This window comes from Pyrgilauda ruficollis, unplaced genomic scaffold (assembly GCF_017590135.1).
Source record: "Pyrgilauda ruficollis isolate IOZ18807 unplaced genomic scaffold, ASM1759013v1 scaffold5, whole genome shotgun sequence".
NCBI lineage: Eukaryota > Metazoa > Chordata > Aves > Passeriformes > Passeridae > Pyrgilauda > Pyrgilauda ruficollis.
The window spans coordinates 17,845,334-17,861,299 of NW_024526599.1; the positions used below are offsets into that span (position 1 = coordinate 17,845,334).

Consider the following 15,966-nt stretch of genomic DNA (forward strand, 5'->3'; position numbering starts at 1 on the left):
CTGGAAGGATGACTGGAGGAACCTCTCTGCAAGTTAAGTCTTGCCTGGGAGCTTTCAGACTGGCATGGGCAGTCCTCTTGCTGCCTGCTGTCAGAGCGCTCTGAGCACTGGGTACTAGATGGCACTAGATGAGACATGCATCCATTGCTCTTTATTTGTGCTGTCAGGTCTGCTTCTGAATAACATAGACTTGTCTCAGGTTTCTGGGGTTTAATAGAATTAAAACTCTAGAGGCTGGAAAGGCATTTTTGTCAAATTAGAAGGTTTTTACAAGTAATATGATATATCTGTTTCTTCATGGCCTATTTTCACCCAAACAAAGAGCAGGGAAGAAGAGGCAGTAAAAGTATTATTTGTGTATCTCAGTAAAAGTAGTTTTGGTCTTTCCTAAAAGGATTTTGATGTCCATATAGAGCTTTGGTCTGCTTAAATTTTGTATGATGATTCATTCCTTCTGCAGTTTCCAGACTGGTTCATTACATCATGTTTTTCCTGTAGAGATTCTTTGTTCTAGCTCCTATTCCTAGGAGGTTTCAGTGGGGTGTTCCATCTTCTCTGGTTTTACAGCCAATGAGGAGTTCTTTACCTTTCTCGTAAGCACTGTTGCAAGGATGGGGAGAAGTGGTGGGTTGTTTTTTGGATGTGTTTTGTTGGTTTGCAGTGGTTTGGTTTCGTTGTTTTTTTTTTTTAGCCTGGTTGGATTGTTTCCACCTTTTTGAGAGCATCAGATTGGGAAGGTGAGAGAACATTTACTACATAGGGCAGCTTCTCCCTTGGAGAAATGTGGGAACAGGAGGGAAATAAAAGGGAGTTCTTCTGGGGGTGCCCTGGCAAAAGGGTAAAACTTGGTGTGGCTGGGTGCTAAATGATGTTTGAAGACTGGCTGTATGCCCAGTAAAAATCTCAAAATGCCTTAATTAAGAAAGGATTTGACAATAATGATCTAATATTTGATGAGATGTGCTAATGAAACTGTGCATGTGTGAATACACAAGTCTAATGAACTGTGCTGTAACAAGCCTTCTGGTTTACTGCTCAGTGTGGTTTTCAAGCATCATAATAATGCAGCCCAGAAAGGGGCAATGTCTTTGATAATAGTATTGGATTAGGAAAGAGTCTGGAACTGCAGGCTGTTGGAAAGATAGATGAACACACATTGCTTGTGCCAAAGCTCTTCAGACTAGACGGAGTAGATGAGGTTTTATAGCAGTAATGACATGCATGCCCTGCTGTGTGCAGAGGCTGCCCTGGGAACCAAACAAAAACCCTAATTTACTGTCTTTGTACTTATTTTGAATGGTTTTGTGTGGACTGAAGATGTATTATAGTACTTCAGAGTTGGTGTTCATCAGTGTGCTGGGAAATAAATATTTTGGTACCTGCTTTGAAAACATGCTGGTGTATTCTCACAGTCTGCTGTGGAGGTTGCCTTGATGGGTCTGTCTCGGTGCTGCGCTGCAGCTCTTCTGCTCTACATACAGTGAGCATCTGCTTCACTGTCACTGCACCAGGCTCTGCGTGATCTTACAGATACCCAGATACAGTAACAACATGCTATTTTTAGTTCTAGCTGATGTGGAAAATAAAATCTGTGAATTTAAAGTGCATCTTGAGCAAGTAAGACATGCTATTAAGATATGAAGGTTAGATTTGTGGAGGTAAAGAGAGGACAGGTAAGGCACTGCTGAAATGAGACCTGTCACTGTGGTATTTGATTTGGCTTATACCTGCTTCAGACTGAGTTAATTGTTTCTGGAAGTAAGAAAACTGTTCAAAGGTATAGATGTTAGAGAGCATTGGCTGGGGTTTGCTGAAATGGTAGAAGTGCAGAATCAATGGAAAAGTACCTAATTTTGTTGTCTCTAAAGAGTGACAAAGTCTGTGGAGGCCAACTCTTCAAACAACCCCAAAGAAGTATGAGCTGCTACTGTCTTGTCTCCAGCACTGGCTGAGAGTACTTGGGTGGTCCCTGCTGCAGCGGCTGCCTGGTAAGGCAGCTGCTGACCTCAGGAAAAGTAGAGAAATGTTTCTTCTTGCACAGGAAGGTGGCCAGTGCATGTATGTCCAGTCATGGTTGCAGGTAAAAAATGTGACATTTTCTAATCTGTAAAATAGTTACTCCTTTATTTTCTAAATTTATTTTTAATTTAATTTTTGCTAATGGCAATGGACTTCAGCAAAGTATATGCAAAACTTTTCAGCTCCTTAAATAGTAAAAGGAAATTTTTTATATGAGAGCTAATCAACTATGGGAAGAACATCTATTTTGTAAGAATTCCTCCAACACTGCTTATTTGCCTCAGTGTTTGGGTGCCTTCAAAATCCAGCTGGCAGAGAACTGTTTTAATGTGAATTGCCAGAGTCCTTCTCCTCTGATGATAAATGGAAGCATCTGCAGTGTTGAGCTGCCAAGCTAAGCAGAATTTCCTTTAAGCAGCTCTCAAATACTGAATTGTTCTTAGAGAATAGATGTGTCTTTGGATTTGTTAGCACTTTAAATGTGGACGTAGTATTTGATTGAAAGAAACAGTTTTAAAAAGTGCACCCTGAAAAGATTTTTGGAGAGCGAAGCTAAACTATGCCTCCAGGAATATTCAAATAATGTTCCTTACAGTTTGCAAAAAAAAAATTACACGGACTGTGACATTGCCGGATGATATATTCAGCTGGTGAGACCACCCACTTCCTCCTCCTCATCCTCCTCCTCCTCCTCCCATTTCTCCTTTTCCATTTCCCAGCCCACAGAGTCCCATAGCAGATTGAGCATTGGTGCTGTGATGCAATTCAGAGGCTGTTGGTTTTCGAAATCACTAAGTCGGTTTTATTCTGAGGACAAGCTTTGTTTTCAGAACATCTGGTGAGGAGAAGCTGCCAGCAGCATTTACATTGTGGATATCTGCTTTTCATGATTTTTTACTTGTCTGTGCAGAAGGAGTAACAGCAAAGGAATGGAGACCTGATTATTTCTTCAAGCCTGTTTTCTTTAGCAAGAATTGCTCACTTCTGCCAGTAGTGATTTAAAAACATAGTATGTGACAGTACATGGAGGCTATTTCTTGCTTGTTTGTCTTCCAATTGCACTGAAGACATGTTATGGTCCCCGAAATTTTCCTTATCCAACATGCGCATAAGGCTGACAGCAAAGGGATTGCTTCGAAACATTCGTCTTCCTTCTGGCTACAAGAAAAGCACTGTTATATTTCATACAGGTTTGTGCGTTTTTAATATGATTAGAGCATGTGTTGAGTATCTTGTTTACTTCAACAGCATCTTATTTTTAGCAAGTAAGAACTGTACTGGGCATGAAAGTTTTTGAATTTCAGACAGAAGTCTGACTTTCAAGCAAAGTAGTTTCATATTCTGAGCCTCTGCATGTGTGCTGAGCTGCTTGTTTGGAAGATATTCTGTTTGTGAAATGCAAATTGGGATTTGCTCTTTCTTTGCACAAATCCAAAAATAATATCAGGAAGTCTGTGCTATTAAATATTTATCTAATAATTTTAATGGTTATCTGCTGGAAGCACTGTCTTTTCTGTATCTTGATTGGGTGCAAGGGGGGAAGCAGGGAGGGAAGTGAAATGAATACAGGCTGTCATGGTGTGGTTTTCTGTCTGTGGGAAATATTTGAATACTTACCTGTAGATATCTGTTATCAGTTGTGCTGAATACATCTTACTTGCAAGTGGAACAAACGAACTTCTGTGCCTCTTCTTTTGAGACAAACCTAAAAGGTACAATGTTTTGAGACACTGAAGACAAGTCTGTGTGTGTTTAATTCATACACAGACACAGAGAACACAAAAAACAAAAGAACATAAGAAACAAAAAAAAAAACCCCAAAATTCTCAGCTGCATCTGACCTGATTTTTATTTTCGGTGTTAGGCGAAGCAAATAAAGCAAGTTTATGGAAGGTGGGCTTTATTCCACGACATATATGTGTCATTTTGGGGGTGAGGGGTGGAAGTTGTTTTTTTGTTTGAGCTGAGCTATGTGACATCTAGAGATACCCAAGAGCATCTTGCATAAGTATTTTTCTCCACTGTACTATTTACAGTTTTCTTTCATTTTACTTAGAGGGGAGCAAGCAGCTACATAAGCTAGTTTTGCAGAATCTCTTCAAGAATTTCCTCTCTCACTTGAATACCACCCTTTCTGCTTTTATTTTCTTGGAGTTGAGTGCTACCAGTCAGATTTCCTTACTGTCCTGCCTTTTCACACAGCAGCTTAAACCATTTCCCTTGTCATTTCTTATCCTTGCCAAAGTAAATCCAGCCTCAAAATTCTTCTGGGATGATAAATGCATTTATGAACATGATACAGGCCAACTGTACAATATAGGCTTCTGTTTGCAGGTTGCTTGTGTTGGCTTTAAACTAAGATTTAAATACCTTGATGCCAAGGTAAAGGATGTCTTTGTGCATATAAATAATGTGAAATTTCTACATAACACATACTCCAGGATGAAAAATCCTAAAGGAGAAGATAAGGGGAGATAGTGTTCAGTCTTCCGAATGTTCATTAAGTGCTACTGAAATTTCTGTAGTTTTGTAAAAATAAATGTCAGTGCATGTATCAAGACAATTTTACAGTTGTAAGAATCAGCTTTTGGTTTCATTTATTTTGTGATTTTCCACATTGAGTGGATGTGAAAGCAAAATCTGCCTGAAGTTTTCTGTGAAATGCAAGACATAAAGTAGATTGCAAGCCCTGTGTTCTAGTTGAGCAGTACTACATTAAATAAGAAGTGCTGAATGGAACTAATGTGTGTTTTCTCTATGTACGGTATGTACAGACTAATAATACAGCTCTGAAGCTTGAGAGGTTTTTGCCTTCTTTCACCGTTCTGCTTTGCTGTCCTTCTGTCTTGTAGGAAGTTAGTATGTTAGCAGAAAGCTGACCAGTGGTTAGCTAGAGCTGAGTATACCAAAAAAGTAGGGCATATGAAAACCAGGTCATAGTCTGTAGTGGAGAATGCAAGTATGTATAGATAATGCTGCGGGTTTTGAAACAGCAGAATGCATCGAAGCTTCTTAGTGATTATTTCAGGTTCATAAAACTCAGCAACAGTACATGAGGCAATGACTGTATATATCACAAGCATAAAAGGTTATTTTCTGTTGTTGTTAAATGCCAGGAGGAGCCATATTTAGTTTTGCAACAGCAGTATGACTGTCTTTTCTTGTAGTGGTTTAATTTGATTAAAATGACATGTGGCTTCTTTCCAAGGTCACATAAGCAGTAGGCACAATAAACAGAGTGTCAATAAATAAGAGAAGGGGTAGCTGCCAAAAGGAATTTCAGGGTCCATCTAGGAACATGAATATGTATGAGTGTTATGTAAACACTGAATCCCAGTTTTGATGTACATTGCACTTCTAAGAAGCATTATCATGAATTTCATTCTTTGCTCCCTTTGATCATAGCATAGATCAACTGCCTTTATTACTGTAGACCATCCTTGAGACACTTACAGCAATTGTTGAAGTGCAGAATTTAAAGTAATCTAGAGCACAGGTCAGATAGGATTCTTCTGTTGTCATATTGTGCTTGACAGCTGCAGTGCAGTAACTCGATGAGGTTAGAGTGTAAGCCTTGTTGGGAAGAAGAGGATGGAACTTATTCTTGGGTTTTCAGTCTGACTCGAGGGTAGTTCGCAGCAGCCTGATGAAGTTTCTTCACATGGAGCATGGGGGTACACAGAGTTGTTTACAAAGGTGTTAGGTTATTCTAGGTTTGCCATTGTACTTTAGTATTAAATGGGTCCTTAGGCTGGATATCTTTGCACTACTTGTATTGTCATTCATGTGGAGGTGTCAAAGTACTTAGAGTAATTCAGATATGTTGCAGCATAACCATGCAGTCTGTTCAGAGGAAGATGAATAAAATCAGATGTTTTTCCCATAGGAAGGGAATAAATCCAGGTGAAGTTTAATGTAATATTTAACATGTTTTTTAAGGTGTTTCATCATGTTGCCTTGTGTCTAACTTCCATGACTGTGCTCTGCACTGCTTCAAGGTCAAGTTATCCAGAAGTTTCTTCTCTCTCTTAGCAAAGTATCATTTTGCTCAGCACCTGGAAGTATACTGCACCTGCATTGTTAGCTGTATATAATGACTGCCCTCTTCAGCAAAATAGAATCCTGATACCTTAAGGAAATAATTTATTTTCCCATCCTGTGACTTAGAAAACTTACTTGTAGCAAGTAACTGTAAAAATCTAAACACTTCAGAACTGCATAAACATGGGAGAGGGGAGTGGGAACCACTGTCTTTCAGTGATGAAATATTGTTTGCTTCCTTTATTGAACCATTTAGGATTTTTACCAGAGTGACTAAAGTGCTCTTATGTTCTTCATGCTTCAGTGGTGTGACAGAGTAAATCATCATCTCTGTGTAGATCATCAGTTCTCTATAAACTGTGAGAGGAAGACATTCTCTTATGAATGGTTCAAAATATAGTCTTGAATTGCTTATGTTTTCTCTTGTATAAAGATAAAAGTCTGGACAAGAAACTGTCTTTGCAAATGGAGGTCAAAGCTCTTGTGCTTTTTGTTGAGAATTTGTCAGTGTTTATTGTTTTGTCTCAAAATGTTTTCATCCAGGGCCTCTCGCTTCTTTTCCTCTTTCTTTCCTTCCCTTAAGCAAACTGTGCTTGGTGCTCGTCTTGCTGGTGGCTTCCATTGCTCACTAAACGTGTCTTTTCAGCAATACCAGTTTTAAAAGCTCCCTGGCTAATAACAAGCAAACATCATAAATGTGTTTACTTGGGCAGCTGACATCCTTTTTCAATGACTTCTTCCCAAAGTTGTTCTTTGATCACATTGGGAGCTATAAAATTACTTCTGTGTGTTGCAAAGCAGGGCTCTTAAAAAAGGTTTCCGAAAGCTTAAGATGTCATGAGTCGCTTAACTGTTCATATCACTTTTTTCCCATCCCCCTGAAGACTAAGTGAAGTACTGGTTAAATGTCTGCCACTACAGTTTAATACAACACCATAGAAAGATACCTAAAACACTGAATCCTATTAAGTATTCTAAATCCAGAAGTCTGCTGGAGAAATTTTATACAGGACAAGTATGTTAAAAATTTATGCCATCCTCCAAGGAAAAAAAAATAGTTCAGAAGTAAAGCCAGCTTATCTGTTCTGAGCAAAAGAAGTTGAATAGCTGGAAACTATTCATCATGGGGGATTTTGAATTTAATCATGTTCCTGTTTAAGTCAATGACATTCTGCTCCTGACTTAATCTATTCAAGACTGGGTACTAAATGACCTGCCTGATGTGCCTGATTTCAGGCTTAGTAGGTCATAGCTTCAGTAGGCATGTACATGATTACTGAATGGAGATTCTTATTTTCAGTGTGACGGCTCTGTAAGTAGGGGTTTGTAAGTACAGTTTGTACTCTATGCAAGTTTCATCCAATGGATGTGTTTACAATAGCTATGAAATAAAGATAGCACTAGTAATTTCAAAGGTAGCCTCAGTAGCAGAAAGGAGCAGCTAAGCTCATCCAAAACCCCGCCCCCGAAACAACAAAAGAAACTCCCCAACCCAACAGAAAACATGCCAGAGTCAAAACAGAGTAACTTATATGTGATGTTAACATTTAACCTATATATTTAATAAAGTACGAAAATGAATTGAAATGGGGAGCTTTGCCCCAAAAAATCTGAGAAAGAACAACTGGTATGCTACTGCAAAACAGATGCATAGCAACTTGTGTTCTACTTCACTGTAGTAAGTGATGTTGGATTTTGTTATTCCTTCACTTATATATATTAATTATATGTGAAGGATGCCCCAAGTATTTGCCAATATGAAATAAATAAAGTTGTTGCTTCAAGCTCAACCTCATAAAAGAAAATTGGAGAGTAAATTGTTGGAGTAAATTGGAGAGAAAATATAAAAGACATAACAAATAATCTCTACTAGTACTACTGCATATTCTAAGTGTGCATTTTTTCCCACTTGACATATCTAATAGGTGGAAAGGGTCTGGCTGCAAGTTCTATTGCTGTGAAGTAGGTTAGGGTTTCAAAATGACAGGCAGCTACACTTACACTTAAAAACTTTAATAGCTTTTAAATTACTTCAGGAGATTTCCAGTGTGGTAAAACAAGGCTTATACTTCTAAATCTGTCTCTTCCAGTTTTGCAGATGAATCTGTTACCACAGTAGAAATAGCTTGCAGCATTCAGACAAATGAAGTATTACTACTTGTTCAGCTCTTCTAATCTGGACTTTCTAAAACATACAGCAATAGATTTCTTTTGAGGAACATACCATGACATTTCAGTGGTAGAATGCAACATTCTGAGTGTCAGCCAATTGTCTCACTGTCTTGTGTTACCCTTCTTTCTTTACTGGCACATAAAACTGATGTGTGAAGGAGAATAGAGTTTCTTCCATTTCCAGTTAATTTCATTAAGTAATGTGTAGATTGGGACCACAGTTGCCATTCTCACTGCCACAAATGGCAAGAAATGGCGATTTCTGTTTATAGAGATTTTGCTATTAATTTAGTATCATGTAGTGAATCAGCGTTGCTAACCTGGTGATGGATTTGATATCTTTACAGCTCTTGACTGTTTTGCCCAATATCATGCCAAAACCTAATTTATTTGGAAAATTATTTGCAGGCACACCCTCTACCTCTCCTGGCTTGTCTTTTAGGAAAAGAAATCTGTGAAGGCTGCAATGGTCAAGCAGTCTAGCTGGAACAGAATTGTCTAACTGTTGTTACAGTTAAACAATAACAAGTTAAAAGTTGTTACTGTTAACAACTAAAAAACGTTAGCGCTATCACCAGCACCTTTCTAACCATGTCCACCAACAGATCACGGAGTGTGTTTTCTGTTCTGTCTCCTAAAGGGACAACAAAATAGCATTTGATCTGCAGAGAAATGAATGTATTGGCAGTGTTACTTACATCTTAAAATAGTGTAAAATGGTGTAAAAAAAAACAACATCCCATTTAATTTAGCTGTCCAAATACTCAAATGTGGAAATAACTCACCTTAAATAACCTGAATTGTATCTCCACATGACGTTGCTTTACAATTGCTATTTACAAACCTTTCATTGGTGTCATCTTTACTGATGTGTAGTAATTGTAGCTAGGGCATTAAATAACCTGGGGTCCTGTGTTCACCTCCTGGTTAAATTTATATTTGCTACTTCTTGTCATGGTAGTGTGCTGTTTGTATGCTTATAGCAAGTAAAAGATCTTCCTCAGGATCCTTGTGTAAACAGTTTGTATATGATGTTATGGAAATACTTCTAGTTAGGCAGGAAATAGAACGGCTGGGAACATCTGTGGTGAAATTCTTTTAACGAAAGCTCATCCTTTTCTCAAAGAGAACTAGCGGTCCTTGAGCAGAAAAGTCACAGTATTACAAATGGTACTCATTTATTGCTGAACTTCTGTAATAATAATTTTAGACTCTCAGATACAGCTTATATCAGAAGCATCCAAATGATAAAAAATGTTCTGTTTGTATTTATTATAAGAATAGACTTTGTACTCAGCCTTGTCAGCTATTTTAAGTTGTAAAACAGAATTATCGAAAATGTTTTCTGCAAAAGAGGTAAACTTTCTTAGAAAGCCAGTTGCAGTTATTCTACTCCAAGTAAAACAGAAGACGAGGAAAAATTTGCTTTTCTTAGCCTTAAACATGGCTATGTTGTGTAACAAATATAATAAGGCTTGCTTATTTCCACAAATATTACTGTACAATCTGCCACCTGCTTAACTCACTTATCAAGTTAGGACATTTTGGTAATTAAACAGATAAAAGGTCCTGATATAAAATGAGTAGCATAATCCTATTAAACCTGTATTTCTGTATTTCAGGAGGGACCTTAGTTAGGATTTAAGGTAAAGGAAAGCAAGATGTGTGTGTAATGTGCAGTGAATATTTTTCTTGCTGCCTTTCTTAGTGGCACAAGTAAAGGTGCTCACATTTGGAGATATTTTTTTCTTGAGGATTAACCTCACATGCAGGTTTTGTTCCTTGTGGTTAAGTTATGGGTATGCCCCAGTGAACACCACACTTACCTGAGGTGTCAGCTCCTCAAGATTTGTTGTCTTCTCTCCCTTCCTCCCTTCCTCCCTCCCAGCCCCACCCAGTTAAGCAAAAATCTGTCTGCCATCTTTGTAGTTTGCTAGCTTGAACAGAAGAGACTCAGGGGAACATAAACTGCAAGGAATGTTTTAAACCTTTTCCACAGGAACTGCTTGGTCTCCACAGCAGGCATGACAAGCAGTCCCCCCCTTGAGGGAAGTACTGGTAGCTGTCAGGCAATGTTTGCCAAAGTGGTCTTCAGTTGTGCAGCTGGGTTAGGAGTGGCTGGAAAGAGAGGTCCCTGAACTGCTCAGCAAGCAGCAGAAGGACTTCGTGCCTTTCAAAGGGTGGAGATATATTTTTAGCTAATAAAAGTGCTGGATGCTGCCCTGTTCTCTATTTTGTTTTCAGCTTAGCAAGATGTTTTCAAACAGGCTCCAATATGTTACACTTAGGCTGTTCCTGAAACAATGGTGTGCAGTGTCCCTGGGGAGATATCTGTGCTGTTTAATAGCAGGAAAACTGCTTAACATGACAGGAAAGACACAAATAAGTCCTTGATGTGGTGACTGCCAAGATCTATATAAGCACATTTTGTGTGTCTTTTGAAAATGTGGAGTTCCAGCAGCACTTAGAGCTGGTATGAGGCACTTGTGATGCGATATTTTCTGTCTTGAACTTGCAGTGAAGCGTGGAAGATTGAGTTCACATGAATGATTTTAACCAGCAGCAACTGAAGTGCTTCTATTAGGATGCTGTTCTATTCTGTTGACCAGCAAATGGTTTTTCTCTGTTAGGGTAGCTTTAAAGTACCATTTCAAGTTTAGTTTTAGACACATGTTCATCTATGTTGGTATTCCTTAAAACATGCTATGCTGCTGTCTCCTTAAATATATTTTTCCTAAAGTTGTGGGTTTAATTTTGATAGTTTAAATTTTCTTTTATTCTTCAGAGACTTAATGTTAATTGTGCTGATACGTGTAATCAAAAGGATGAAAAGCACAAGTGCTTAAACTTCAAATTAGAAAAATGACTTTCACTTGTGTGAACCAGCCCAGTAGAGGTGATTATGTGCAAAAAGCATTTTTAGTGCTTTAGAAAATCAGTACTGATCTAGAGTAACTCAGAGTCTTAACTGAGCTGTGAAACAATGTAGAAATAGATAATCCTTTACTTAGACACAGAAAAGTTTATTGCAACTTCCCTTTCGTGATCTTGTCCTGCCAAGGTAGCCATCTGCCAGGAGGGTAATGGTATGTCTCTGCCCTGTTGTGTAGAAATGATGGTACGAATTAACACTTTTTGTAAGGTAATTGCTTGGTTATTTTTTGGTTATGGGAAAACACTAAATCTGGGACTGATCCTGAACTTGTCAAATGAAGTCAGTGCAGCTGGGGAGGAGCAGCCTGCTGGGTTAGCATTTTGGGCTGTGATTAAAACCAATCAAGATAATGATTGGAGCAAAGTCACTGAGTGATGCCATAGTCAACAGTGTTGAAACCACTGCATCAGTGTTTTCTGCATAGCCCCTAAGAGTGCTAGGACTGATTCTTGAAGGGATTTGGGAATTTGATCAGTTATTGTAAACTTTACTTTTCTTAGTTCATTTCCAGCCTATAAGTTTAATCATGCCTATATCATCACTGATTTTTTTTTTTTTTTTAATCCTTGGAAAAAATTCATGTACTAGCTTTGTCTCTGAATTGGGTTGTACTCTATTTTATACTCGGAAATTTGTGACTTCTCTTACAAAGTGAATCTGTATGTACCAAAAAAGAGAATTTGGATGCTAACTGTTTTGTAACTTGATATTGCAAACTGTGGCCATCAATTTTTTGGGGAAAATCTTAGAATTTAACTTCTCAGTGATCTTTTGGTAGATAAAATATGATTATATTGGATAATTTAGCCCTGATTATAGTGCTTCCTACATGCTTAGAAGTGCTGTCACCTTGCTTTTTAAAGAACATTATCAGCAAATTTGATTTTTAATCTGAATTTGCTTTTAAATGGCTGTAGAGTTTCATGAACACAGGAAGATGTGTTTCAGCTTCAGAAACACTGTAACTGTACAAAGGCAATAATGCAGGCAAGGCTTTGGAGGCTCTCTAAATTCCCACTGTCTGCCCTACTTTTTCTTCCATAATATCCTTTAGGCAGGATTTCAGTGCCATAGTTAAGTCAGTGACATTTGTTAGAGTCATATAACATCAGCTCACACTAGTGTGATTAGATAAATAGCTTCTGAGTTCAAACTGGAAGCCATTATGTCCTCTCTATCCAAGATAGCTGCAGATGCTGCACAAGGAAAAATGTTGCATATTAATGTACTAGTCTTGTGGTCAAAAATCTATTTTTCAAGTCTCTTCTTTGTACAGTTATTTTCAAGGGAAGATTATGGTTCTTTGCAAATTGCTAAGCCTTACATACGCTCTTCTCTGAAGGACTTTGAGTATCTGAGAAAAAAAAAATCAAGTTCTTGAATCTAACATTAGTCTGAGCTAATATATGTTCTGACTGTTAGCTAGTATGTTGGCTGTGAAGAAAGAAATACCATGTTGAATTAGAAGCAGGCACAATTGACAAAGTGATGTTCAGTGATTCAGTCAAAATTCCAAATTCGTTCTGATTTGATTGGTTTGTTGGTTTTCTTTGTCTTTACTGCAACAAAGTAGACCTCTATGGTACACAGCAGAAAGCAGTTTGCACATTTAAAATATTAATTGTATATGCTATAAGAGTCCTGTTTGGAGTTCTTCCTAGTCCTTTCTTGGGTTGTTGAAGCCAAGTTTTGTATGTCGATATAGATTTGATTTATGATGCAAAAAATTAAGTCTGTTAACTTCTCTTACTTGGATTTGTAAGTAAGTGTCTCTTCCAGTCACTTTATGCTTATCCCTAGCATACCTTATAGTGCTTGCCAGCTCTTTCAGAAGGAAGCATGTTAAAAAGTAGCTGAAAAACATTTAAGTTATTCTCACATCTGACTTTCCAGAACACAGGAGACTGCTCTGCATGCAGGAGAGCAGAAGAGAAAACTCAGCTAGCCTTTTAGTATCTATGTGAAATGTGGCTTGAAAAAAACCTCAAGTCAGTGATTTCATCTATGTGAAATCAGTTGGGGTTTCATGTGGAAGAAAACATATAATGAAAAAAAGACAGCAAGTCTTACCCTCTTTGTGATAACCCTTGAGGTAAAACTGTTCAGCAGAAAAAGACTTTTTGAGGTAAAACAAATGAGCAGTCTGGTGAAATGCCTTTTGTGTCTAGGTTGTGTTTACCTTCCTTCAACAAGGAGTGATGTCAATGGTTTCAGAAGGCTTTTTCCTGCCCTGTATTCTTGCTGTTGAGCAAGGTGGGGTGGACTGTAGTATTAAAGAAGAAATACATTCAAGTGTTGCAGCTTAAATGGCTTCCTGCTTTCTGGCTGTGTTTCAGTCATTTCACCCGTGGTAATGTGTGAGGGCCGGGATCTTCACAAAGGCTCAAACAGGAAGAAGCCTGTATTGGCATCGTTCTGCTCTTGGGTCTTGTGTGAGGATTTTCTACACATCTGTAACACACACACTCTCTGAGTGTATGCAGGGAGTATATGGAGAAACAAAAGGATCAAGATTTGTACTGAGGAGACAATTCCTTGAATCTGGGAAGGCTTGCCAGTAGTATGAACTAATCATGGTGAGACCCCTGTCCCCAGTGACTCTGAGTCCTGATTTTGTGGATAGAGGCTGCAGAACGAAGGGCAGAAATGCAGCATATCCTCTACTTGAAATGAAGCAGTAGAGGGCACCAGACAGTAAGGAGCAACTTTTTGTACAGGAGTTAGGGAGAGAACAGACTCAGAGGAAATAGGAGCAGAAGGAAGAGACACCAATCTTCAACATCACTCTATGCTTGGGCTTGGTTTTTTGGGAAGTTGGTTACTTCATGGATGACAAGGCACAGCTGCAGCTGTAAGAAAAAGGAGAACTGCTCACATGTTTCTTTGCCTAATCAGAGAAATGCCTGAACCAGAAACTTACTGAAACATAAACCCCTTATGTAAAATAAGTATAGCTTCCAGTATATTGTATAGTTTAAAGTTAGGAAGTTCAAAGATTTAAGGTTGCCTGTAATGTGTATGATGAACTGATGTAGCAGAGTTCAGATACCTAGACTGGGGTTAATACATTGAGATGTAGTTCAGTCTTTAATTCAGTCTTCATTGGCCAAAGCATCAGCGCACTGTAATATCCCCATGCAATTACTTTCCATCTTGTTGTCATCTTTTTCATTAAAAATGGATGACAGTGGGGTTTTTTTTTTTGAGGTGGATGAAGTGGTGACATTAATGTAGATAAGGTCAGTCCTTCTAATATCAAAATACCCATGTTCTAGGCTTTCTAGTGCAATAAACTAGTTCTGCCATCTTCCTTTTTTTCCCCCTAAGACAGTGGTATGTAGCACTGTATGGGTAACTGACATGTGTTAGGCTTTGTCCTAGTTCAGAACAAGCTAAAAAAAAAAAAAAAATCAAGCATCAGTATCACCCTTGGTTGTTTGGAAAATAACCAGGACAACCCTGATGCACTGGTAGCCTATTGGTGAATGTTAGTGTTGTTTTCTGTGAATTGCATTGCATTCCAAATTTGTTTGTTTTGTTTGTGGTCATCTCTGAATGTATGGTGAGCTTATTTATATTTTTATCTTTGTAGTAGACATGCAACTCATATTCGTGCTTGCTATTTACTAGCTAGATCACACAATCATGCAGAATATTCTGAGGTGGAAAGGACTCACAAGGGTCATTGACTGCAGCTCCCAAGTGAATGCCATAGACGGACTGAAACCACAACCCTATCATTAGAACCGTGCTCTAACCAACTGAGCTATGAAGACTTAATTCTACATATTACAGTTCCTGTAAACTTCACAAAATACATTGTGAATGCAGAGATAAAAATCACTTTCTATAGTAGGTGTTCAAAGCCCAACTAGTGTTTCTGTTAAAACACACCTGTGGTACATACAGTAAAAGATGTTATGGGAACCACAGTGAGATTTTAGAAGAACATAAATACTTCTGAGATTTCCCTTTCCTTTTCATTATTGTGTGTATAAAGATAATATCCAGTTCTGGCTAGAAATGGGGAATGAAAAGGGATGGATTTAAAATATAGCACTGAGGCTACAAGTCTGTGCTGTAATAAAGTCATAAGGTGATGAGGATAGACAGAGACTTCAGGAACACTACTTCAAACTGAATGCCTGGAATAATATGTGATGGCTCTGCACTCCCCCTCCAGGCTGTACAGCATTTAAAAAATACATGCTGAAGAGCCTTTGTAGCCCTGAAAAAAAAAAGGCAGAGAGATTTCTGCTGTATGTGTTTGTGGTCATCTCTGAATGTATGGTGAGCTTATTTATATTTTTATCTTTGTAGTAGACATGCAACTCATATTCGTGCTTGCTATTTACTAGCTAGATCACACAATCATGCAGAATATTCTGAGGTGGAAAGGACTCACAAGGGTCATTGACTGCAGCTCCCAAGTGAATGCCATAGACGGACTGAAACCACAACTCTATCATTAGAACCGTGCTCTAACCAACTGAGCTATGAAGACTTAATTCTACATATTACAGTTCCTGTAAACTTCACAAAATACATTGTGAATGCAGAGATAAAAATCACTTTCTATAGTAGGTGTTCAAAGCCCAACTAGTGTTTCTGTTAAAACACACCTGTGGTACATACAGTAAAAGATGTTATGGGAACCACAGTGAGATTTTAGAAGAACATAAATACTTCTGAGATTTCCCTTTCCTTTTCATTATTGTGTGTATAAAGATAATATCCAGTTCTGGCTAGAAATGGGGAATGAAAAGGGATGGATTTAAAATATAGCACTGAGGCTACAA

General features: G+C 38.2%; 1 protein-coding gene across 2 annotated transcripts in view; it reads left to right on the top strand.

Annotated features, from left to right (window-relative positions):
- MTUS1 (microtubule associated scaffold protein 1) overlaps positions 1 to 15,966 on the top strand; it is a 116,782-nt gene that overhangs the window by 64,437 nt on the left and 36,379 nt on the right. The window contains exon 1 of one of the 2 annotated variants that reach the window (XM_041479814.1): positions 2,770 to 3,209. The exons of the other annotated variant lie outside the window; for it this stretch is intronic. Within the exon in view, the coding sequence (XP_041335748.1) occupies positions 3,089 to 3,209 (121 nt within the window). The 5' untranslated portion in view covers positions 2,770 to 3,088. Of the gene's footprint in view, positions 1 to 2,769; positions 3,210 to 15,966 lie in introns of those variants that run through there. 2 annotated transcript variants of the gene reach the window in all.